A 25,048-nucleotide genomic window follows, 5' to 3' on the forward strand; every position below is an offset into this window, starting at 1 on the left:
TTGACTTACAAAATAAGAGATAATAAGAGAGGCAAAATGAGTTGGACACTTGAGTTACAATGAACTTTAATAAAGATCTAATGATGAATATAGAAAATATGTTTAAAAATATGGCTAATGTTTAAAAATATTGCTAATTTGATTTTGTTTTTTATGACTAAAGGAATAAGATTATAATCAATTTCTCTAATAGCATATGCAAAATTAAGACCTCAAAAATAAAAAATATAATAAAATAAAATATAATCAATAAAATATTAAAAATTAAAGGTTTGTACTGTGTGAATAGTAACTTGATTCAAAATTAGTGACAATTTTCTATCGGGTGCTTGCATGTAGAGATGGGATGTCAGTCTAGCTGTGACCCCGCTCCTCCCACACAATGAAAGGTTGGCCGTCAAAGTGCACAAAATGTGAAGCTCAGCAGGCCTGTACTGTGCTGCAGTAGCCACAAAGGGAGGAAGTTTATTGGAGGTCAGGAGAAGAAAGTTTACAAAAGAAGGAATCATCCCGTTTACAGGGTAAAAAGCAGCATTCTACAATCTCAGGTAAGTGCAAAATCAACAATTGAAATGTATTTTTTCGTGTTGACTGCTAATGATTTATGGTCAGTTGGTGCAATGTTGCCGCTGGTAGAGAGGAAACAGGCCAGTGTAATCATTCAGTGCTAAAAATAAAATTAAAAGAAATATATTGTACCTGAAGTGTAAAATATATCTGGAAAGGTGACAGAAATGTGGAACATATCATTTTCAACTACAGTGCAGGTTGACATTGTTCACATAAGCCAGTAGCTGCAGCAACAGACAAAACTGTTCCTAATGGCATGTTATTTCCTTCCACAGGAAAGGAAAAAGGAGTTGCCTCGGGTGATAAAACTTTTTCCACTCCCTACACAATTTTTACACTGTGTACCCCCCCCAGACCTCTTATACTACTTACATGGACTTAAATTTGTGATTTTGGACTTTTGCATTCTCACTGAGGTTGCACATCTCTACCCATCCCTGCGGCAAGTCTAAACGAGCTAAGGTGATCAATCATGAAAGAATTTGAACTCAAAACCAAGTTGAGCGGACAATCACACTTTCCAAAAATACTTCTTTGGTGCAGATACTAAAAAGAAGAGAAGATGAGAGATATGAAGAAAGAATTCCTGGTGGTCTCCATGGTGTTGTACACGGTAAGCTACAAAAGAGGACCTTTATTCACTTTCATTCAGACAAATTGCACAACATATTCATTCTCAGAAAAGTGAAGTGGATCATTAGTTGAACAAAAACAATGCTTGTTTTTCCTTTCCTTGCCAGGTGAGTGCAGTGAACCAACTGGACATGGCCCCCAACGCTGTGGACCTATTGTACGAGGGCTGTCGCGATGACACCATGGAGAAATTGATCCGCTCTGATGTGCTACAACGAGAGCTGAGCCAGGACGTTGGCTTCATGGCAGCCTGGAGCGACAAGTGTTCCACGCTGCTTCCGGGAGGCACGAAAGAACACACCTCCGCTCTCTTAGCCTTCGTAAATGGCAACCCCGCGTTCAAGAAAGCCTTCAACGACGCTGTGGAGACCATGGGCGTCAACGCCAGCACATATGAGGAGCATTTCCATTATAAGTCCCTACATTTCCTGCTCACAGATGCGATGAGCCTGGTGAGGCAGAAGACGTGTAAGAACGTATACCGAATGTCCGAAACGCAATACAAAGTGGAAAAGGGCGTCCGAGTGAGATTCGGGCGATTCACTACGGTCCAGTCAGACGTGTCCATGAAGGAGGACGTGGAGGGTGGAGTCTATTTCAACATCACCACGTGCTTCTATATCAACCTGGAGGGCTTCTGCGGCCTCACCGAGGACGTGGCCATTTTGTCCCCCACCGAGGAGTTCACGGTGGAGGACGTCAAGCCGGGAGACGATGGCGACTATATCGAGGTCATCCTGAAACACTCCAAACTGAAGGCTACTGATGACTGTTACACATCACGGTAAGGCTGGGAAAAATCCTACACGGTATCAGAGGTCAGAGGTCGTCAATGTTTCTGAAACCAAGAGCTACTTCTTGGGTCCTGATTAACGTTTTGTAAATTAATTATGTTTTTAATGTTGCTCTTTATCTGGAGTGACCAATGGAACCATGAATACTGATAGTGAACAATCTTTTGTACTTACAGGGCCCCGGGAGAGAGCGCCCCCCAGTGGCCGGTGATGGCACTTGTGTCCTTTGTCTTATTTGAGATGCTCAACCATTAACATCTTAATTTATGAAAGCAGCGCCTGCACATTTATTGAGGCTTGGCAAATGCGGCCGCAATCGTTGATATAGTCGAATTGCTGTTTACATTTGAGAATGAATAGCACTAGTATGTTTGTGATTCCCTCATTTTCTTCATCTAAAATGGATGCTTGCTCTTAAGACGTGTAAATGCAACTGACAAGAGTGCAGAATAAAGGTGTTGGTCGCTAATATTGGTTTTTAAAGGATTTCCGCAACATCAACTGACTTGCAATTGTAATATTGTTCAAGTTTGATTGCTACAATCAGAAGTATTACTTGCGTATATGCTTATTGGTTTTCATAAAGGGATGAATGTTTTTTTTCCTCTTCCCATGTATTTTATTTTAACGAGCACAAATAATAAATGCTTAAATCTGTAGTACAATAAAAAATATCAGACTTATTTTACTTGTTTTAATTTTACTTTCATGGTAGGCTCATGTTAAATTAAAGGCAAATAAAACATTAATCTGAGAGACACTTTATTTACAGTATCTACTTCACTTCGAGTTGTTAACTTACTAAACACTAACCTCCAGTCTGTTAAACGTTCGCTACAACAACATTTTACCCAACAAGTGTGTCGAATTATAACTATAATGCAAATAAATTTGTGGCTTAATCACTTCCATTTTTCGAGTTTCATGAAACGTGTGGACTGTACCTTTTAAGCACCGAAGTCATCAAAACACAAAATAGGGGCTAGTTTTACCCAAATGACCTATTTTGGATCCTAAAACGTTATTTTTTTGTGAATAGGTATATTTCATATTGACTTTAAGGATGGCTCAAACATTCGACTAGTCATTGTCAGACTGCAATTTGGACCTACGTGTATTACCATTGGAGCGCACACTCTTGTCCTTGCTGAGGATGCTGGTGTCGACGCGCGACAGAGTGCACATGCTGCTCTGGGGTCCCGGGCGGCGCCGTCTGTTCTGGAGCTCCAGCTCATCGTAGCTGGTCACTCGGATGAATGGACACCAGCGGAAAACACGCTTGAAGCCAGCTCGAAACCTGATCCAAAGGTCACACCGCCATCCAGATGAGATGTTTTCCTAACGTGTGTGTGTGTGTTTTGGGGAGCACTCACTTGCTATTAAGGCAGCAGTAGATGATAGGGTTGTACATGGTGGAGCTCATGGCCAGCCAAAGCACTGCCAGGTAGACTTGCTGGATAGACTTCCACTTACTCAGACGTTTGTTGAGGCCCGTCACCGTGAAGTACATGTGATAAGGCAGCCAGCAGAAGGCAAAGGTCACCACCACGACCATCATCATCTTCACAATCTGCAGTAGGGGGAAGATGATGTCATCAGCCATATTGAAACAAGAAAACGGGTCATCAATGAAGCACTTGAACTGGTCGTTTCTCTGTAAGGGACAGACGAGACCAAGGCAGAACTCCATGGATGAGCCGTGGAGATGACGTTCCTCTCCTCTCCACCACAGATGTGAAGCACGACACCAGCTTTGTTTTCCCGACATGTACCAAAACGCTTTTATCTGCATCGGCTCAATTTGGCCAGCTAATTACGCCTTTGATGGTGTTTGTTGTCAGCCATGAGCTTTAAACTATTGCACCTGTCTCCGTCTCTATTTGTCGGCATTGATTGAACGCATTTGCGGAGTGTGATTCTTAGTACGTTCCTACTAAAAGGAACCGACTTCAAATAAACGGAAGAAAATGGATTCGTTTCTGCAGCTAAACTGCTTGTCGGGTTAACCTGTAACATTTTTTCATTATCAATGAAATGTTAATCCTTATATCAGACTCCTTCAGTGCTCTTCCGCTGAGGATGTCAAACACTCATGAACTCATATTGGTGCATTAATTAATTAAAATAAATTAATTAATTAAATAAAAATATGTAATAATATAGATATAGGAATTCAATTAAAATTAATTAATTAATTAAAAATATGTAAGAATATAGATATAGGAATTCCTAAATGGAGCACATTGCATTATGTTACATTGATCAAATTGGGTTCAAATTCATACCTTCCTTTTTGCCCGCAGCTGTCCATGGTAGTGATCCGATGTGTCTCCAGGGATCTCCCCTCCCCACAGGGTCACACCAATGATGGAATAAGTGATGGCCATCACCATTAAAGGCACCGCATACACCAGGACAGTCAGGATGATGTGGTACCTGAAGATGCAGACACAAATACAAGCTCAAATGTGTCCTGTTAGTGATGGAATGTTGCAGGAAGTGTTCTTTAGCTCACACGAAGGGGTCGTCTGCCATGCGGGGCCAAGCCACGTAGCACAGCGTCCTACGAGGCAAGGCTCTGGTTGTGGAGAAATAGCCGAGGGGGAAGGCCAAGATGAGGGCCAGACTCCAGATGGTCACGATCACGGCCAGAGTGGCTTTGGCTGATAGACGAGGCTTTAGGGGATGGATGATGGCCATGTACCTACATCCGGAAGCAAGAGATGGGTGGGTGGTGAAGACAGTTTCCCCAAATATTTAGCAAAGGTTGCGCATAAACGTTACTCACACACAAAACAAAAAATATCATTTAAAAAGCAAAACAAAAAATATAATTTAAAAAGCACAAAAATGAAAATGTGTTTTTTTTTCCAGTTAGAAACTGCTGAAAGGTACAATTGGGGAAAAACTCAGGCATTATTGCACAGAAGTTTATCAACCATTTTGTTCAAAGGTTATTTTACACTAAGACAATAATCTTAATAGTCATAACTAATCAATTATTTCATTTAAAAAGAATGTACATAACACTATAATTGTTTAACGTAAACTAATGTTTAATTAGCTTAAGGAATCAAACGATTTTAAGAAAACATTATGAGAGGAAACAGTCAAATTCGAAAATATAAATACTAACAGACTCTGCTCTTTGGGCCAAATGAAACGCTGGATCATATATGTTTAGCCACCAGTGGCGTCCCCCCTATTTAAAAGTTGAAATAAATAAACTAATAACAACAGTTAATTCTTATAATTGCTATTATTAGTGCTGTAAAAAGAACGCTATGCGCTGTACCTGTCAATAGCAATCGCGGTCATGGTGTAAATACTGGCGAACACCGTCGTGACCGGGAACAAGTTGTGGAAGGTGCAGTAGAGCGCCCCGAAGTACCACTCTCCGTGGGCCGCGTAGATGAAGTTGACCAACGTGTTGAAAGTGGCCGTGGATGCGTCGCACACCGCCAAATTGAGCAGAAAATAGTTGGTGACTGTCCTCATCCGCTTGTGCGCCAAGATGATCCAGATGACCACCGCGTTGCCCAGTAGAGCCACACCGAGGACGGCGCAGTAAGCCAGGGCCCACAGAACTACTCGCCATGCCGGCTGCACGAACTGGTGGCTGGATACGGAGGTGTTAGGGGCGGAAGACATTCCTGCTGGGGCTCCAAAGACAAAAAGATGCATCTGGTGCAGGGCATCCTGATGCCGCCAATTAAATTATGCACACTTCAACCCCTCCCTTGGGAATGGGGTGGAGTGGGGGCACAGATTGTCATACAGGAGGAGACGTAATTCATCACTACTGTAAATATTTGCACGAAAAATACTTACGCTTGATTGCTCATGAGCAGTATTACCTTCAAAATGTAATGGCCATATATTACTAGTTACATTTACCATCGGCTTGGAGTAGTGAGATAGTTATTATTTGTATGTTATTTTAATCATTGTACATGGTTTTTATTTAATTGATCAGGCGGGCTGAATCTACTTAAAAAAAAATAGATCAGTCAGGCCCCAAGTGATGACGCCGATGTGCTGAATTTTGACGTCACACAATACCCGACAGCATACACCAATTCACTTTTCACACTGGGTGGGAAAAAAAACTGCACAAAAAAAAAGTCAAAAAGTGTTTTCCTCACAGCAAGATCTCATTACCTCTTTTGGGCCACTCCCCACTCCAAATGTCACTTGTTCCGTTCCCCTCCCTGCACCCATAGCTAAAAAGGTTAGGCTCTGAAGTTCATTCATGACATTCCTAATTCTTCCTCTTTGTCACATGAATAAATCAGGTGTCGTTTAATCTCAAGAGGGGGCGCGCGGAGGGAGGAAATTTGAAGAGACCTACTTATAATACTTTGGGTGAAAATATTAGGAGTTGAACTAGTTCTACAACCTTCAAAATGAACAAATACAATTTATTTGGTGTCAATTATATCTTTTAGTAAGAGCAAACTCTTTTAGAATGTTTGTGGTGCCACCTCCTGATCAGATAATGTGTGTATGTCTGTGTGTGTTTGTGTGTGTGTTTTCAAGGAAAATGCCTATTGTAGGTTGGCATCTCGATGGGTGTCAAGTATACACAGATTTTTGCTCTTCTCGCGTCTGCCAACTTTGTTGAAATACCACCATTTACCACTAGATGGCAGACTCTGCTGCGCTTGCAATGGTTACCTAAAGTTTTGCATTAGTCAAGATATACCACTATTAATTTAGTATGGAAGTCATAGTCAGTAAATATGGCTATTTTAGAGCTATAACTACAAAATAATCATATTTACTGAGCAGTAACTGAGCCAGTCTTTTTGTCCCTGCCTGATGTTCTTAACATATTGCTCTGGAAGTTCTCCATATGACAAATGTTATTATGAAACAATTCCCTAAATCAAATTCACAGTGACAAGGCCGGAGGAACATATACTTTTTTTTGCACTTATTGCATGCTCGAAAAGAATTTTGTTTCCCCCTTGCCAAGTCAAGTCTCTAATTTATTAATGCAAGCATATATTAGAATCAGAAGACTTTTGCATTGTCGCTGCAGGGAACACCCATTGCGGCTCCCTTAGTTTTAATGGGAGACAGTCAGTATGTACTTCCTGTTACATCACAAAGTGAAATGTGATCTGCGAGAGGAGGGCCTTCATAACCAACAAACAAGACGACCGATTCAGAGAGCTGTAACTGGGGCTTAGTCTCTGCTTGCTTTTTTTTTTTTTTACCACCCAGCCAACACCAAATACTTCTTAATGCTCCCGTGAGACGTGAGTTGGCAGAGAACTTTACACAGAAGATTTCAGGGGTCACCAAAACACTACCATTGATTACGAAGCTGGTTATTGGCAGACAGGTAAGTAAACGTACTGCAGTATTTTACTATGTGACAGGAAGAAATATATCATTCTACTTAGCTTTGAAGCCAAGAAGTGGACTGGATTCTGCACAAGCTCTTAGATGTGCTCCAGATCAAAACACGGCAAACAAGTTCGACAGACTGACTGCAGTACTGTATTCGAATATTTGAATTGATGTGCAAGATGTATCATGGAAGGAGAGGCCATACTGAAAAAAGGAAGAGCAGCTGTATCGTTGCCCCCCTTCTGGTGTGCATTGTTGATTTTGGAACAGCGAGCAGTTTGACTTTCACACCGGTTTGTCAAACAAAAAGCAGTTCAATATGACTTCTATCTTCATTTGAAAGCAAAACAGTTTTCTGCTCATGGGATACCATTATAGGAAGTTTTGATTTGTTTATTTAAATCTCATAAAATTAATTTTATACAGGAGCTTTTGGGAGTTTTTTTAATGTTGCAATCAATAGTAACAATCTGAAATGTAATTATAATTAAATCTAATTGAAAATGCATTAGTAAAATTAATTATTAGTTAAAGAATGAAGAATTAATTCAATATTTACACAAAAATAGATGTTGGCTTCCATGAGTATTAAAGGCCATTTTTTTCTGAAAATATTTAGTTTTCATGTTTTGGGAATAACCACGTTACATATGTAACGTAAACATGTAAAGAGTGATGCACTGGTCTCCACTTTGGTAAACATCACATGTATAAAAGTGCAAGGCAGTGGAAATTTGCACTGTTTATTTTGGCATGCAAAAAAATGTGTAAATTATCCACTTTTTAAAGACATTGCCATAAATCACTCATTAATGGGACTGGAACATGTTTAAAAATGTCTTGAAAGTTTTCTCGCTTGGAGCAAAACGTGAAGGATCTCTGAATAGTGGACAAAGATCACAGTCTGGAGCTTAAAGTGTCACTCATTAAAGTGCCGACAAGACTTTTGCACTCTGGATTATCTCCAGATTATATAGTTACCACCCACATTCCCAAAAAAAAAAAAAAGAAGCATGTTAGTTTAACTTTCCCTCTCAACAGATGGAGCACCTCTCCTTATCACCGATGTCCCGCGTCGCCATTTGCGGGGGTACGCACGGCAATGAGATGACGGGGGTGTACGTGGTACGAGAGATGGAGAAGAAGAAGAAAAAGGACAAAGTCGGCTCTGTGTCCGTAACGGCAGTCCTTTCAAATCCGGAAGCTGTTAAAGTGTGTCGACGGTACATTGACAAAGATCTCAATCGTTGCTTCACGGATACTTTGCTGAGGTACGTTCCAATAGGAAAACGTTAGCTTTTTGACTCAGCTAAAATAAACACTTGGGGCTTTCAGCGCACCTTTACCGGCTTCCTCGCCGTATGAGATGAAGAGAGCTCAAGAGCTCAACGCTCTACTCGGGCCTAAAGGAAACCCGCAAGCCGTGGACGTCCTGTGCGACATCCACAACACGACGGCCAACATGGGCATGTGCTTCATCTTTAACGGATTTGACTGGATCGCCCTGCACCTTTTTAAATACGTACAGGTTGGATCAATAACACACGAAGCGAGCTGCGGTAAACGTTTTGTACGCTTTTCCGGTCTAATAGCCACATTCTCGGGCAGCAAAATGGGACTGAATGTCAGGAAAGAACTAAGAGAACAGCTGACCTTTATTCTGGGTCAATAAATAATAATATGAATAATAATGATTAAATGGTGACGTGTGGTATTGATATTGTCATCTGATTCAAATGCTATTTTCTTACGAGTACAATGAATGCGAGTTTCGGATCCACTACCCCAAACCATTTTGCATGATCCAAAAAGTTAATATTGGTTTTCCCTCAGAATAAAACAACATTTGGGCCTGTCAGAGCAATCCAGTTAGACATAACACTTCCAGAGGCCTACTCATTTGAATCTGTGGCTAAACATGGTTTTGGTAAGTGTGTACACTTTAACATATTCAATTGTTGTTTTTTTTTTTAAGAGTCATAACTCAGTAATTCATTTGAAAATTTCAGAGTATCACCTTATTTTTCTAGAATTGAATATTTGATGGATTTCAATTCCTGCTTTATAACGGTTTCTCGTAATGCACAGCGTTGGAAGTTGGACCTCAACCCACCCGAGTGGTCAGAGCAGACATTTACAACATGGTGACGGAAACGCTGGATCTCATCATGGATTGGCTTGAAAAATTTAATTCTGGTGAGCTCACACAATTTAATTAGGGAAGAAATAATAACATTTTTTTAAAAAACATGAAAATTATTTTCAGTTGAATTAGGTGAAAAATTTGATATTTTCAAGTCACAAAAATCAGAAGGAAAAAATATCTCAATGTTGCAAAAGTATGACACCCTTAAAACTGCTGGGTTAAAAAGAACCCCAATTGGGGTTAAAAACTGGACCAAGTTTTAACAAATGTGTAATAAAGGGAATAATATTAAAAATATATATTTTGTGTGTCTGTGTAGATTCTCAGTCACCTAGTAGATGGGAATCTGCAAAGATTGAATCGAGGAAGCGCTGAGGCTGTTGTCAATCTAACAGGAAGTACGTTCGAGGGTGGTGAAGTAGAGGCCTACTGTCAAACCGGCGTCCTCGACTACCCGAGAGATCCCACCACCGACGAGATCACCGCTGCTATTCATCCCTGTCTACAGGTACAGCACAACCTTCCTCCTAATTATCACCATCTTGGATTTCATTCTGGAGATCTATGCTCATTTTTTCCAAGTACTGTCCTCTCTCATTTCATAGGACAAGGACTTCAAGCTTCTCCGTGTCGGGGACCCCATTTTCCAATCGTTCAATGGCGAGACGGTTAAGTACGAGGGCGAGGAGACCTACCCGTTCTTTGTGAACGAATGTGCTTACTACGAGAAGAGGATTGCCTTTCAATTAGCTCGCAAGATTAGCATTTGCCTCCCGTCTGTCTGTGTAAAAAAAAAAGGACTGAGCACTGACTGATTGTAATTCCGAGAAGAAAATGTTATTTTCATGAAGGTGCCATATCCATTTTTTTTTCCTTTTGACTGTGGATCCAACACACAAAAGGGCTAGTACTTTTATGTTTTAAAATTGACAAGCCGTCCTGAGTGATTGTCTGAAAATATTCAACTCACCAAGGAGCTTTTGAAGACATGAAGTTGTTGATATTGATTAAACTCCGCCAAAGAGTCAGCTATGCAAAATTATCATTTCTTTTCAACTGAAGGCCAACTGTGCTTCTCTTTTATACTAAAACAATTTCAAAAAGAGTTATATGTGACAATTTTTTGTTTGTCAGAAATCCACTTTATTTGAACACAAGTGGTGTGCTTGAAAACAGTTTCATAAAACACTGACATATTTAACAACAATTATTTTGGACCCCAAGAGTACACTAAAGTCACATTTTTTTTGCCATCCGCAAAATGCGAGCCTCCTTTAAAAGACTTAAAGACACCAGAATTGACGACAGTTGCGACCGCTCAACATTTCAAGTGGCTTATCAAACGTGAATCACTGAACTGAGATTAAGTACAATAATGAACATTAAGCGCAATAAAAGTGGTTACAATTCAAGTGAGTGACATTTTGTCAACACGACGCACGCAAGGCTGGAGTGAAACAAAGTTCGAAAGAAAAAAGGCTGAGATGTCTTGAAGCATTGTGAATTTGATGATGTTTACAAAAGGTTAATGGCAAGGTGAAGAGCAGCAGTGAAACTGATGTCAACTAAAAGAAGGCAATCTCCACAGCGACACCACAACTTCATAAATAATACAGCATGCACTCTTAGAGGAAAAGGCTACACAGATGCAATTAAGTCAAGAAGCCATTCCCACAAATGGATGTTGTGTAAGCATCAGCACTTCTGATGATTGGCTACAAAACATCCTCCGTCCCTCTTACGATTGGCCATTTTAGGCCACCCTGTAGGCGATCATGCGCGTGTAGTTCTTGCGGTGGCTGCGAGCCGCCCAGAGGAACAAGGCAGACGCCATCATCTGCAGCGGGAAGGAGATGAGGGCGAGGTAGAGGGACCAGCCCAGCGATGACTCCACCCCGTCGGGCCGCCTGACGTACTGGTGGAGGAGATCCACGCCGGCCAGGAAGCAGCACACGCTGCCCAGAGAGCACAAAGCTGACGGGGAAGAGGAGGGATGTCAGCCATGGGGACGCCGCCGCATTGACTGTCCATCTCTCGGAGGTGAAAGCTCAAAGCTGTTCTTTGCTCTTCCTTTTGTGAAGCCGTACTGCCCGGTTGCGTGTTATGGAAAGCCGTTTGAGCAGGTATTTTGAGATCCATCTTAAGGTGCGTGCACTCGTATTCTATTTTGTATTCACTGGTAAGACAATCTAGCGCACTGGTAGAATAATAATTATGTTTTGTCCTTGCTACTTTCTTCCATTATTTGACATCTGTGAAGGGCGCGCAAGTTCTCAAGGCACTCCACATATTGGGCAGGTCAAGAACCATACTCCTTACGCTTTACACTGCAACACTTTTAATCTTTGTGACTCAGCGACTTGATTTGAGGATTATTATTAATATATATATACACATATATGTGTGTGTATGTGTATGTATATACATACATACGTACGTTGGTCCCAGGGATTCATGTTTTGCACGTTAATCCCTGGGATCTGAAGCCAGGGTTTTATTAAACAATACGAATATGACAACATAACAAATAAACAATTTGTTTTATTATTATAATCAAGAGATTTCATTCCTAAAGTTTTCTTTGTGAACTGTAATTTCTTGTCTAGAAGCAAAACTTTACGGTAAAATCTACTGACTAAAATTTGGATGGTATTGTGCTTATCAAATAAACCCAAGACAAATAAGGCACATTAAATCAGGTAACCAGGTCCAAATGACATTAGGCGCTTGGCAAACTAGCTCCTTTCTATTTGCAGCCTTGTTTTTGATGCAAGTATTTCATGTCAGCAGGGACGACAAATACATTTCAATTCATCAATAAATACTTTTTGGCAATTTGCCCGACTTGAAGTGACTTCCCCTTGTGTAGATGCTGCCAATAGCGTTCTTACCTGCGAGAAGATGAAGCACTCCCACAGCCAGGGTGGGCGTGAAGCTGCGGCACAGGCAAGCGCAGACGCCGATGAGGCCGCTCAGGAACACCAAGGCCAGAGATACCAGAGGCAAGAGAAACTGGCACCTCCACAAGTCTGCAACAACATTTAAAACATTAGAACCCTGAAATGACAATTGCATCGTTGGCTATAACAGTGAGCCCCCACTATACTGCAGATTTTTAAGCGATCCTTTTCATGTCATACAGTTCTCGACAGGCAAAATAAAATTTAGAGCTGGACGCCTTCAGCGTAGTACGACATTGTGCTGCCACATGCCAGGCAGCACCGAGGTCAACTGGAAAAGATGCAGTAGAATTAACAAGAAGAGGCGGAGAAGGTTTGCATTTTGTATTTCTCTGTTCCACAAATTCCAGAATCTGAATCTACAGTCAAATAATTGAAGTATCGGTTAGCTTTTAATGGCAGAAACTGAATCACCAAATATCTAACAAACACAATCATTGTACTGGACATTGGAGCATGGCGTACGTACATGTCCTTAGCAGGTCCTCGTCACTATTGTGGTTTCCAGGGTGTTTGTATTTTGGCAAGAACTGCTGAGGAAGAGTGAAGCGCTCACACTGCCTCCTAAACTTGGGATCTAAAAAAAAAAAGAGAAAAAAAACTGTCAGGATACAAAATCACTATCAGATATTGGCTCTGTATAATTATTCCTCTTTCTTGCAAGAGCATAAAATAATATTTAATCTTGTCAAAGTCTCTTATGGATCGCTTTGGTAATTTGAACCCTAACACACAAATAAAACACATTTCTAATGACTTCTACCTGGCTCCTTGAACCAGTGAGACTGGCTGGGCACCAGGATGCACCACCACCACAGTCCCATGGTGCCGTTGAGGCGATACAAGGTCTCGCTTGACATCTTCTCGTCAAAGTCGCCGTCAACTGAGTCATCTCCCAACAATGAGGTGTTGCTTCCGTCATGTGGGCCCGGTGGGCTGCTATACTGGTACCAATGCTGCGTTCCCACGGCCACTGAGAGGTACACAGCAGCCAGCAGGCTCAGCACGGCGCCAATGACCAGGGCTGTGGCATAGCGGTTATCCACCATGGTATCAGCTCACTAATCAAAGTGTTCCCTGGCTGTAAACACTAGCGGAGTTTCAAGAGAGAAAGACAGAATGGGATAAGGAAACAAATGGAAATATGAAATTTCACACATGACAAGGCAGATTTATAACAATGTGATATTAGAAAGTTTAGTCTGTTATGGCCGCATGTAAATTAATGACAGGGCAACTATGTTATCGCGAGGCAAAACTGTATGCCAGCTGAGAACTTGTGTGTGACAACAAATGCTAGTGACATCAACGTTACCATCTTGCATGACGACTAGTACTGGTAATGCCAACTACTGAGGCTTTGCCTCACTCGTAGTTTTCCTACTTACGTGTGCTCTTACTAGGGAGGACAAATGTTGAATGACGAAAAAAGGCTCGTAAGTCGCTTGTTAGCAACTTAGCCTGAGGTATAGCCAATGGTTATCGAAGAATCCTCCAAACGTGATTCATTATCTCATTTTAATCTGCGTTGAATCTCCTTAACATTTATTTGACATTTCAAGACGTGACAAAATTTTACATCATTTATAATTTGTATCTATTACCTCATTTCTGAACAAAAGGGCGGTTTCTCCTGTTCCGGAAACGGGTCGGGCCAACCTTTCTTCTTCTACGATCTCTTCTTCTTTGTCTATTCGCAACAGGTGTGAACGATAACACTGCCACCTAACGGAGAAAATTGGATTGTGCCAGAGACGGGTTAATAACAAGCAAGGAAAAGGTGATAAAATTAAAAAATAGACATCTCTCTTGTTGAATGTAAACTACAGAGCATCAGAACATTATATATTGCAAGGTAAGCATAGTTTGGGAATACTGTTATTGTTTATGGTGAAGTATCAACAGTTGTTGAGTGCACTAACAATAAAAGAAAAAAGAAAAGCATTGTCAGAATATCCTTCATTTTTATTAAGAGGTAGTGCATAAATTTAAAAAAATCTAAAATGAAATTTAAGAAAAACATTGGCCAGTGTAAAAGTGTTTTTCATTGTTGTGTTTTTGGCATTAAAAACTATTATTTTGGCAAAATACTGATAAAAACTTTAAAATATCAAAGTGTGATCAAGCATTCCAGACACTTTGACACATTAAAGGTCAGTCACAAATCATGAAAAGACTACAATCAGTCATAAATCACATGCTGGTTTCAGTATAATATCTATTTATATTTATTCGTCGCTTTTTGTGTTGTTTTTTTGGATGTTTTGTTATATGTCTTGTCACCGCGGGATAGTGGGTAACGCAATTTCGATCTCTTTGTGTGTCTTGGCATGTGATTGACAATAAAGCTGACTTTGAAGATCCCACATTCTGGACCAGAAACTCCCTTTTTTGTTAAAGCAAATCCTTTCTAAACATCGGCCAGCGTTGCCTATGGTCGCTGTGCACCGTTGCGTTCAGGATGGGCATGGTTGTGAACTCCACCGTGCACGATCCTAAGAGGCACGGGCTCACCTCCAGCTCCAGGATTGTCACATTGTTGGGAAAATCAGTGCTGAGGATACTTGCCGGGACGAAAAGAGTCAATTGGGGACCTTGCGCCGACCAATAGCGTCCCAAATTGAAACCGTTGATCCAAACCTGCCCCTGAGGAGAACAACAGAATATGGATTGAAAGTTAGGAGCCCACATACTACACTGAGAATCAATGACAGACAGATGGCAGTTAAAGCATCACGTGCCTTTCGCCATTTGGGCAAGCTGATGAAGGTGTCCCGAGGTAGACTCGGGATGCCGCTGGGAATGGTGAAAGTTCCTCCGTAGAAGGCCGGAAGTGACAAGGCAGCGGGAGGAAGTGGGCTGGCCGACGTGGGCTTTGTTTCCCAAAAGAGGCCCTGGGCGACCGCTTGGTCGATACTGAGACTGTACATGGTCCACCCTTTGAGCACGACGTTGTCCAACGTCAGGTTGCTCACGAGGCCCTGCACAAAGTCAGCACATGAAAGAATTATGTCATTTCCTACTACTTTCCTACTTATCACATTTGCTCAAATACTGGAGATGCATCCTTAGTACTATGAAAAAAAAAAAAAAAAGCTAGAGATCTAACAAACTCTGGTTGTTCACAAAAATTATTATCGTTCAATAAAACTAACAAAATAAAATAGAAAAAGCTCATGAATGGAATTTTTATAAACAATTAAAAACCTTGAAATCATTGATGCCTTTTCCATAGTTGATCCGGCCCATATTCTCCACCAAGACGTCAAGTTGACTGCCAGCTTTGCCTGTCACGTTAATGATTAAAACTTTGTTCCTCTCCAGAATCCCAGAAGGAACCTTGAAATAAAGTCAGTATGAATCAGTGTCAATCATTTGAAAATTTTCACCAAGAGTGGAGGTTCACTGCTAACTTACCCCATCTACAGACACATACGCTCGATCATGGACCCCATTCAGGGGCGATGAGAGCGGTGTGGGGGTGCTGCAGTTCACCGGCAGCTCAGTCCTGTAGAGCACATAGCCAAATGCCTACAGGACAGCACAGACAGGACATTTTAGCCAAGAAGACAAATAGCCATCCATACATACATCTAGCCATCCTTTGGTCTTGCTTGGAGATTTTTTTTTTAAATACAGAAAGATTTTTTAAGCAAATAGTAATGCACGAGGAGATACCTGGTTGAGGTCAATGAACGTCTGAGGGAACATGCTCTCCACTGGACCAGAGAAGGAGATGGTATCTAAAGCTTCTGACACCGTCTGGAGCTGTCGTGATAGAAGCGAGTTATATCACTTGTGTTTGTTTGTCTTCAAACATCTGTTGCTCGACCAGTTCTAAATTCACGACTATCGATCCTAACTATATTAGCATCTCAATGGCATTGTCCAGTTTATGTTAGCATTAAGCTAGCAGGCTAGATTTATGGTGATGTATTTTGGTGTTTTTTTTTTTATGTTTTTGCTTTAGGGTTAAATTGATTCAAGTGAGAGTGGCATTAAACAGGTTGAAGCCTCTTTCTGATTAATTAACTACCTGCCAAACGGCAACTAGTTCAGTCAATGCAATGTATTATCATGAGTTTGTGGGATTGTGTGCCTACCTGCTGCATTTTAACGGCATCATATGCAAACTTTGGACTTGATGGAGGGACGAGCCCTTCGGGTATTTTGCGGTACTGTTTAAGAGGAAATATGTGAGTCGCTTTACATGTCACACGAACAATATTGCAATGTAATTCACATGAACTTACCATTTTGATCACCTCTCGGATTGCAAAGTATTTCTCTGTGAGGTCGCCGGCCTCAGTGAGCGGAGCATTGTAGTCGTAACTGGTCGGTTGAGCGGCGTAGGGCAAATTGGCACCTGGAGGGAGTTCAAACGTGATCAGATGCCATCAAAGCTGTTATTAATAACTTTTATATACATATATGTACTGACCATTCCAGTATCCAAAATTGGTCCCGCCAATAAACATGTATCTGTCAGGAGACAAAATGATTTTCAAGACTATTAAGACGTTACAATCGGCATTTATACTACAGTATTTGTTTTTCATGATGACTTTGTGTGTTAATTTCTTGACTTATTGATATTGCACTTATTACTTTATGCTCATGTATTCAGACACAAATTCACCACGGGATTAAAATAAAAGAAAAAAGGAGACTCACAGGTTGACGTTGGCACCCATTGCCAGGATCTCGTTGAGGGTCACGGCCACGTTTTTGACAGAGACAGTGGAGTGAGGCGACCCCCAGTGATCCAGCCAGCCAGTATAGTACTCAGAATTTACCTGGAGGTGCAGAAGAAAGAGGAAAAGACTTTCTTTAGAATTTGTGGTACTTTTAATTAATCCCATGATCATAACTCAAATCACTCTTATCACAAATATTACCCCGCTGAAATAAAACACACAGTAATACCTTCATTCGAGTAGAATATAAAGAACCAAAGTGTAGACTAAGAAAAAGAAACAAAATAGATGCTTGCCAAAGGTCCACGAGGTTCTGCGAATCGTTGCGTAGCAAACGCTGCTGACACATTGGAACCTGAAATTAATGGGGGGGAAGAAAAAAAAAAAAGACACCATCAGGTTTTTTAGTCTGGCCTTGCGTCATTCGGCCGCTGACTAACCTGGCCCAAAGTCGACTGTGGCGTAAACGCCTTGGATGGCGCCGCACTTGAGGAAGCCAATGGAGGCGCCGTCGGTAGTGAACAGCACCACGTCGTGGCCCAGGTAGGACCGCATCAGCTTGTAGAGGTAACGCATGTAGTTGTAGTCGCAAGTGTAATAGCTGCCGTATTCATTCTCCACCTGAACAGCAAGGTGTTAAAAATCCTGTCATGTATATGTGGTACTCAATTGTGGAACTGTAGAATGAATCCGATTTTCAACACAATTAAATCAGTGCCATAAATTCATGTTTTTATGGAAACAGACAAGACACCAAACTACCTGCACACTGATGATGGGGCCGCCATTCTGATAGAGGAAAGGTTTCATCATCGGAAGCAACCTGCCCATCCAGCGATCCACTGCTGCTATGTAATCTGAAACAATTTATAGTGTGGTTAATGTTGTGTTTTTCAAAACACACACACGCATGACCGGTACGTTAGAATTTCCACCTGGATCTGAAGAGCGTAGCACAATGTCTTTCTTTTGGAGAAGCCAGGCAGGTAGTCCTCCCTGGTGGACACATATTGTATATTTTTATGTTATTATTGTTTTAGCCATATTTGCTTTTAAAACGGTACATGTCAATTTGTTGCTGTCAAAGAAGTGTATTTTTTTTTTTAAGGAAAATTAAAGTGTTACTTTGGCGCCATCTGGTGGAATATGTTTGTTGTACAGGGTTTAGTTTGACTGCTTTTTTTTTTTCAACTGCAGGTTGAGTTTGGCTGGTTTCTCTCACCATGTCCCACTCGGCGCAAATATAAGGCCCTGGTCGAAGGATGACCAGCAGGCCGACATCCTGAGCCAGCTGAAGAAAATGTTCCAAATCTCGATCGCCGCTGAAGTCGTAAATGCCTGGGGAGTCCTCGTGGAAGTTCCATGGAACATACCTGGAACGGGGAAATATTGCAGTTGAATTATTTCAAACATATCAAAGAATGTTTCTTGAGTGTCTATTTCTACTGACGCAATCCGACAACTTGGTCACTGGCATATAAATAACATGGAACTTGATTCAACAACACGGTCACGTACGTCTGGATGGCATTCAGGCCAGCCATGTACATCTTGAGCAGCCGATCCTTCCAGTAGGCTCTGGGGATCCTGCTATAGTGGATGCTGCCCGAAATGTAGCGAAACTTCTCTCCATCTTTGCGGAAGCAGTCGTTCTGGTAGTCAATTTGGAAGGACGGAGGAGCAGCTGCCTGTGAACACACACAAAAAACATTTTTTTATGGATTCTTTATTGCCAAGCACGTGCTCCCTCAACGAAAGATAACTCATTTGGTGAACGTTCATTCTTTTAATAGCGTGTCAGTTGACTTAAATATGACTCAAGACTTTTAAAGTGTCAGCTGAGTAAGGCAGTCAACACAAGATGAGTAAAGACTATATTCAAATGTGACAAATAAGGAAAAAATACATTTTAAGAAGGAATCCATCCTTTTTAGATGCCAGGCATTTTGGCTTTTTTGTTGTTGTTTTTTAAACCATACCATTATATACAATGGGACTTTTACAAGCATACTGGGAAATGCGTTGGTTCATCATTGCTACATACATTATTTTGAAAATCTAATAAACAGACTGATGATAGGTTTTGTTAATTATAAATTGTGGTATGGTTTTTGCATTTTTGGCATTTTTTATAGTCCATTTTGTAATTACGATGTGAGCGCAGGTTAGTGACAATCTACGCTGGTTCCAGTTTACGTGGAGATTCGGGTTACGTCGCCGACGCAGGAACGGAACTCCGTCGTAAACAGAGGTGCGGCCACGCTTGTGTAGAGAAAAGAAAACACCTTGAAATCGTGATCCTTTTGCGTAAATTTAAACATGTTCTTTTTAGTTGAAAAAGCATGTGTGCTATTCTTGACAGGAAAAAAGTGGAGAATTTACTTTAAAAAAAAAAAAGATTCTTACCGACAGTCCGACGAGCAGCAGTAGGAGGAATCTTGTGAGACCCTGCAGGGACATTATTATTCCTCCCCAATAACCTTTCCAGGTTCTTCTTGAACTACGTGAAAGCGTTTGTGTCTAGTTACGGTACTCGAAGTGGGTTTCCTTGCATGTTCATGCAGAGATACGAAGTCGTTCTACCGCATCTTGTAGTGCGGAAGTTCTAATCATGTGATGCCATATTTGATGTTGTAATGACACTTTTTGGCCAAAAGACGGCAGCATTGCATTGACTACTTAAATGAGGTAGCGTTTGAAAGCGACGAAGAAAAACGAGCTGGGTTTTTTTTTTTACGCAGAGATGTTTGTAGTTTGTCCTCCAGCCAAAAGGTGGCGGTAGTGAAAAGACACATTGTTTACAATAACACGGAAGTACGCACCGCAACTACTACCGAGTCAACTTCAGTGGCTCACACGTGGAAAGAGAGAATTAAGAGTGACGTTGGAAAACATGTCGAAAAGCAATAATGGGAGCAACGCTTCTAAACCGGAGAACGTAGTGGAAGACGGGCAGGACCTACCGCCCATGACCACGCGGACCCGAAGCGGCCGAGTGGTGCGTCGCCCCTACGCGCTCCAAAGCTCTGAAACTCCGACAAGGACTCCCAGCAGGAGGACCAGAAGGTCCGTCATAACAGAACAGAATGAGCTGGAGGAACAGGCACCGAAGCCGGTCAAGGAGAATCCTGCTGTGAAAGTCGTCCAAGAAACGGTACAGGAGAAGCCCGCAGTGTGTGGTGAATCGGAGAATGTGGAAAAGCCCACCGATGGTGTCGAGCCGGAGCCGGAGCCTCGCACAGACGCTGCAGCTGAGGTGGATACAGTACCTACAGCCGCTCCAGTAGAAAGAGCACCAGCGACCCCTCAGACGGAGTCGGAACCCCCTAAGACGGAGTCGCAAGCCCCTCAGACGGAGTCGCAAGCCCCTCAGACGGAGTCGCAAGCCCCTCAGACGGAGTCGCAAGCCCCTCAGACGGAGTCGCAAGCCCCTAAGACGGAGTCGCTACCCCCTCAGACGAAGTTGCAACCATCTAAGACGAAGTCGCAACCCCCTAAGTCGGAGTCGCAACCCCCTAAGAAGAAGCGTCGCCGGGGAACTAATGTGAAAGAGACTGTCGTGATTCCTCTGGGGAAGCCAAAATCAGGACGAGTGTGGAAGAACCGCAACAAACAGAGGTGATGTTTTGTAACATCATGATGCATTAGCATTGACATAATATCTGTGTTGGACGCTTCTTTCAAATATAACAAAACAACGCCACGCTATCCAGTCATTTGTCATTTTGTGTCTGAACATGTTTTGCCAATCATAGTTATTTTGGACATTTTGTTTTAATTGTGTTTGTGTAGGTTCTCTGCGTTAGTACGAGATGCGTCGCTGTGCACCTCCTGGGAGAAAAAGATGGAGGCCAAACGAGAGAAGCAACTGATGCAGAAGTACTCGTCGCAACTCAAAGAGCAGAAAGCCCAAGCAAAAGAGGTATGAAAAAAAAAAAAAAAAACTTCAAGTCTTGGGCACGCCATCTTATTTACTTGACTGTGATCCGCTGCCTCCACAGGAAAAGCAGAAACGGCGAGAAGAGAACTTGAAGCGGCGCGAGGAGAACGAACGCAAAGCGGAGGTCGTGCAAGTGGTACGTACTCGCTTGACCCCTGTGCTGAATGTCACAGGAATTCAACTTGTATAATCAATACAAAAATTGTCATTACATTTTTGTAGTACTACCCAACTACAGTATTTGCCCCATGTTATTTAAAATAATTTAAATTTGTAGTTTTATTAATTAAAGTTTAAGGTTCTGCGTTAAAAACGCGTCTTTTTTTTTTTTTTTGCTTACTTTGCTTTTTTGTTCTTAGATCCGAAACACGGCAAAGCTCAAGAGGATGAAGAAGAAACAGTTGAGGAAGATCGAGAAGCGAGACACCCTTGCACTGCTGGAAAAGTCCAACAACAACGAGAAGAAGAACCAGAACCAGAAAAACAACAACAAAGCTAAGCGAGCAAAAAAATCCAAAACCGAAAATCTGATTTAAAGACTTGTTTGTCTCCATTTTGTTTCTCCCGTGCATTTTTTTGGACAGAGAATCTATGTACACAAGAGCTTTAAAGCTTTCTCTTTAACAGTGGGAAGCAAGAGGTTGAAAATATTCTGCACAATTGCTGCTGTACAGGTCACTCAAGTTTGGTTTCGCCCAGTGATTTTTCTACTTGCAGACCTTTCTATGAAATAAAGAATTCCCTGAAGTGCATGACTCTTTTTTTCGTTTGCCAGCATACATCCAGAATTCATAGACAGTTGAATAGGAAGTTTTTTTTTTTTTTATACATTGTACCGCCTCAAACAATACTTGGTCACCATCATAAAGCCACAGTAACATCATGTGTGGTTTAAACATTTAGCATAAAATTGTGTTTTAAAACATGCATTATATATTTAGCTCAGAAGTAAAATATAACTGAGATATGTTTAACAAATGTAACACAATGAATTAGAACAAAAAATATGGTCACAATAACCTAAAGAAGTGTCTTATGTCTACTTCTTTTTTTCCTCCCTATCATTTCTGTTTGAACTGTCAACTTGATCCTAAAGATAAAATTGCACAAATTCTCACCGCCCAAACAACCCATGTTATGTTACGTCAAACTTCAGATTAGTCACAGTCAGAATTCTCCCTGCGTATATTTTTTTTCCACGGGAGTCAGACTCTTGCGTCACCATATTGTTATCAGAGTTAAGCCTTTCATTGTTATAGTTATTTGCTTTTGGGCAGTGAGATAGTTGGTGGGTCAGTACCACTAGAAAGTATCTTTGTTGTCGTCATTAGAATTAATTTGTCATCTTGGAAATATTTGCAGACCAATACAATGAAAAGTTTCTGATTCGCAATTTTACCAAACTGTTTTTATTTTCATGGCTTTATTATCTGGAAACTATTTGACAAATGGAGTCATTTTGGTCAAGTATAATTTATGTTTTATATTGAACATTTTGTACGAGTCCCTCAAATTGCTTGTAACCCTTTTAATAATAATTTTAAAAAGCCTCAGTTTTAGTAAATTTACTGCTCTTTACTTTTCTTCAATAGAGGCTGAAATTGTCACAAAATAAATATTTGCACTTGTATTTTGTGACTACTTAATTGTGTCTCTTTTCAAAAACTGAAATATCACATAGTGCTATTTTTTCTTATAAAAGAATATAACTTTTTTTTCTGGAAAACATTAAGATCAAATGTCACTGTGGTGTTTATTGTTTAACATAACTGGGTTTAAATTTAGAAAAATTCCACCCTTATCTAGCTCAACCCATTGGAAACTTCCAAACATCATTTCTGAGCGCCAGAATCTCTGAAATTATCAGCAATTTGTTTCATTCCAACCTGCAGCCAGCAACACAATGACGTGCGTAAATGGATGGATGGACGTGCATGACAGGTGCGGACAAAGGCGTCCCCACCTTTTTTTTGCTCATTCCGTAGATGTCTTCTGTAGACAAGCGCCCTGAGATCAACGATGACGGCATTGTCAGCACCGTGCTGGGGTACAAGTGCGTCTTTGTACACACTTGTTTGCTTTGCAAAGAGGCCACGCCACAATGATCCGATAAGCCCTAAAAGAAAAGGTGAGAAAGGTGGAAGGAATGATCACCATACGTCTTTTGGTGGCTGTCACCAGGCCTATAAAGAGGCAAAAGTCACACACAATCAGACACACCAGGCTTCAAGTCATCCAAGACACAGAAACACAATCAAGTCCACACTTTGTAAGTATATTTCTAATTTTTTTTTTTACTGTTCCCATGTTTTCACATTTCTGCAGATAAGAAAGACATGTTTCTATTATTATTATTAATAATACTAATGACTAGACATACATTTCTTTTTGCTTTATATGCAAACATTTGAGATTTCTTCCCCTCATTTTTCAAGTGTATATTTTTTAATCACTATTTACATATTTTTCCTCACAATACTGCCATATATATCGCTGTTATATCCAATAGCGTTGTGTCTTTTATTTTTCCTCGTAGTCTTAAAGGTTCACTCGTTTAGTTTTTAATTTCTTCTACTACCATTTCAATTTCATTGTCATTTGAAGAAAGACTTCTCCCAAGTACCATTTTATTCATCATGAAAATGTGAATTTGTGTGTAATCTTTGGACTTTACTTAAAAAAAAAAAATATTTACCTTCCTTTTATATTACAAGTGACATTCTATATACAGAACTTGTTTTTAATCCTGATCATTTTCTTTTCATTTTTCTTGCGCAAATTTGAAAATTAACATCATTCTTCCTTTTTTGTTTTTAGGTACATACTTGTGAGACTTCATTTGGTGAAAAAAAATGCTCTTGCTAATCCTGCTCCAACTCCTCCTCATCGGTAAGCTTTTATTCCTGCACTTCACATCTATTGAAGATGATATACAAACTCATGTCAAATTATTTTGTTGTATTTCACAGCATCCATAAATGCTACTACGCCCAATGCTGTGACCAGCAATGCCATGACCACAGCCGGTAACGCCGCGACTGGCAATGCTGCAACCACAGCTGGCAATGCTGTGACTGTCAATGCCGCAACCACAGCTGGCAACGCTGCAACCACAGCTGGAAACGCTGCAACCACAGCTGGAAACGCTGCAACCACAGCTGGCAAGGCTGCAACCACAGCTGGCAACGCTGCGACCGGCAATGCCGCAACCACAGCTGGAAACGTAGCAACAGGCAATGCTGCAACCACAGCTGGCAACGCTGCAACCACAGCTGGCAACGCTGCGACCGGCAATGCCGCAACCACAGCTGGAAACGTAGCAACTGGCAATGCTGCAACCACAGCTGGCAATGCTGCAACCACAGCTGGCAAGGCTGCAACCACAGCTGGTAACGCTGCGACCGGCAATGCTGCAACCACAGCTGGAAACGTAGCAACCGGCAATGCTGCAACCACAGCTGGCAACGCGGCGACCGGCAATGCCACAACTGGGAGTGCAGCATCTGGCAACACTACAACTGGCAACACTGGAGCAACAACAAATGCTAACAACCCAACAACAACAAGCGGCGCTGTCACGTCAACCCGCGTGAGCTGGGTTCTCCTAAGTCACCTCTGCGTGGCACTCCTTAAACTCTACACAATGTGAATACACTGGCTTTGTTGATTTAATTTCAAATGCACGTTGACAGGTCGAAACAAAGATCCGGATAGCGTTGTTTTATTGTTGTCATTGAAAAGAGTAAAATATTCTAGCCAGTAGACTTTATTTAACATTATTATACTGTGTTCAAGTATTTTCCCCCCCAAAGTCTTTACTGCCATTTATAAATATGTACGTGTGACTGAAAATATGAAATGGCAATATTGTACAGCTATTGTAACTTATTTAAATGGTATTCATTGAGGAAAATGAATAATAAATGTATACAAAGGTGTGCTGACTTTTA

The 25,048-nt window shown here is 41.2% G+C and overlaps 7 protein-coding genes across 10 annotated transcripts; 4 read left to right on the forward strand and 3 right to left on the reverse strand.

Moving 5' to 3' along the window:
- Positions 1 to 419: 419 nt before the first annotated feature.
- On the forward strand, positions 420 to 2,957 carry LOC147057146 (T-cell ecto-ADP-ribosyltransferase 2). Its single transcript, XM_085911298.1, has 5 exons — positions 420 to 548; positions 846 to 1,032; positions 1,114 to 1,183; positions 1,311 to 1,987; positions 2,174 to 2,957. The coding sequence occupies exons 3-5, from the start codon at positions 1,133 to 1,135 to the stop codon at positions 2,250 to 2,252; spliced, it is 807 nt and encodes a 268-aa protein (XP_085767424.1). The 5' UTR covers positions 420 to 548; positions 846 to 1,032; positions 1,114 to 1,132; the 3' UTR covers positions 2,253 to 2,957.
- On the reverse strand, positions 436 to 10,264 carry LOC147057147 (neuromedin-K receptor-like). 2 transcript variants are annotated; one of them, XM_085911293.1, is made up of 5 exons: positions 5,293 to 10,264; positions 4,513 to 4,701; positions 4,283 to 4,433; positions 3,371 to 3,567; positions 436 to 3,294 (listed from the first exon to the last, which is right to left on the reverse strand). In XM_085911293.1, exons 1-5 carry the CDS (start codon positions 5,679 to 5,681, stop codon positions 3,078 to 3,080), a joined length of 1,143 nt encoding a protein of 380 aa, XP_085767419.1. In that variant the 5' UTR covers positions 5,682 to 10,264; the 3' UTR covers positions 436 to 3,077. The 2 variants fall into 2 exon arrangements, with proteins under 2 accessions (XP_085767419.1, XP_085767420.1); XM_085911294.1 differs by lacking the exon at positions 436 to 3,294 and having other exon boundaries at positions 3,367 to 3,567.
- Positions 7,133 to 10,883, forward strand: LOC147057148 (N-acyl-aromatic-L-amino acid amidohydrolase (carboxylate-forming) B-like). Of its 2 annotated transcripts, XM_085911296.1 has the most exons (7): positions 7,133 to 7,347; positions 8,397 to 8,626; positions 8,691 to 8,883; positions 9,189 to 9,282; positions 9,444 to 9,551; positions 9,897 to 10,009; positions 10,107 to 10,883. In XM_085911296.1, the coding sequence occupies exons 2-7, from the start codon at positions 8,397 to 8,399 to the stop codon at positions 10,314 to 10,316; spliced, it is 948 nt and encodes a 315-aa protein (XP_085767422.1). In that variant the 5' UTR covers positions 7,133 to 7,347; the 3' UTR covers positions 10,317 to 10,883. The 2 variants fall into 2 exon arrangements, with proteins under 2 accessions (XP_085767422.1, XP_085767423.1); XM_085911297.1 differs by lacking the exon at positions 7,133 to 7,347 and having other exon boundaries at positions 7,359 to 8,626.
- Positions 10,621 to 13,510, reverse strand: cldnd1b (claudin domain containing 1b). The gene is made up of 4 exons (XM_085911299.1): positions 13,225 to 13,510; positions 12,931 to 13,038; positions 12,393 to 12,530; positions 10,621 to 11,475 (listed from the first exon to the last, which is right to left on the reverse strand). The coding sequence occupies exons 1-4, from the start codon at positions 13,508 to 13,510 to the stop codon at positions 11,255 to 11,257; spliced, it is 753 nt and encodes a 250-aa protein (XP_085767425.1). The 3' UTR covers positions 10,621 to 11,254.
- A 19-nt stretch (positions 13,511 to 13,529) lies between these two features.
- Positions 13,530 to 19,832, reverse strand: glb1 (galactosidase, beta 1). Of its 2 annotated transcripts, XM_085911292.1 has the most exons (18): positions 19,565 to 19,831; positions 18,677 to 18,846; positions 18,381 to 18,531; positions 18,094 to 18,154; positions 17,921 to 18,015; positions 17,599 to 17,779; positions 17,455 to 17,513; positions 17,136 to 17,257; positions 16,903 to 16,943; positions 16,715 to 16,827; positions 16,565 to 16,639; positions 16,140 to 16,229; positions 15,879 to 15,992; positions 15,669 to 15,800; positions 15,203 to 15,442; positions 15,030 to 15,107; positions 14,066 to 14,186; positions 13,530 to 13,551 (listed from the first exon to the last, which is right to left on the reverse strand). In XM_085911292.1, exons 1-17 carry the CDS (start codon positions 19,616 to 19,618, stop codon positions 14,067 to 14,069), a joined length of 1,896 nt encoding a protein of 631 aa, XP_085767418.1. In that variant the 5' UTR covers positions 19,619 to 19,831; the 3' UTR covers positions 13,530 to 13,551; position 14,066. The 2 variants fall into 2 exon arrangements, with proteins under 2 accessions (XP_085767418.1, XP_085767417.1); XM_085911291.1 differs by lacking the exons at positions 13,530 to 13,551; positions 14,066 to 14,186 and having other exon boundaries at positions 14,205 to 15,107; positions 19,565 to 19,832.
- Positions 19,833 to 19,908: 76 nt separating this feature from the next.
- ccdc86 (coiled-coil domain containing 86) lies at positions 19,909 to 21,845 on the forward strand. Its single transcript, XM_085911295.1, has 4 exons — positions 19,909 to 20,776; positions 20,951 to 21,080; positions 21,160 to 21,234; positions 21,458 to 21,845. Exons 1-4 carry the CDS (start codon positions 20,052 to 20,054, stop codon positions 21,632 to 21,634), a joined length of 1,107 nt encoding a protein of 368 aa, XP_085767421.1. The 5' UTR covers positions 19,909 to 20,051; the 3' UTR covers positions 21,635 to 21,845.
- Positions 21,846 to 23,254: 1,409 nt separating this feature from the next.
- On the forward strand, positions 23,255 to 25,036 carry LOC147057152 (uncharacterized). The gene is made up of 3 exons (XM_085911677.1): positions 23,255 to 23,367; positions 23,916 to 23,987; positions 24,068 to 25,036. The coding sequence occupies exons 2-3, from the start codon at positions 23,951 to 23,953 to the stop codon at positions 24,745 to 24,747; spliced, it is 717 nt and encodes a 238-aa protein (XP_085767803.1). The 5' UTR covers positions 23,255 to 23,367; positions 23,916 to 23,950; the 3' UTR covers positions 24,748 to 25,036.
- Positions 25,037 to 25,048: the final 12 nt, after the last annotated feature.

Source organism: Syngnathus leptorhynchus, chromosome 5 (genome assembly GCF_054491065.1).
Source record: "Syngnathus leptorhynchus isolate UIUO chromosome 5, UIUO_Slep, whole genome shotgun sequence".
Classification (NCBI taxonomy): Eukaryota; Metazoa; Chordata; class Actinopteri; order Syngnathiformes; family Syngnathidae; genus Syngnathus; species Syngnathus leptorhynchus.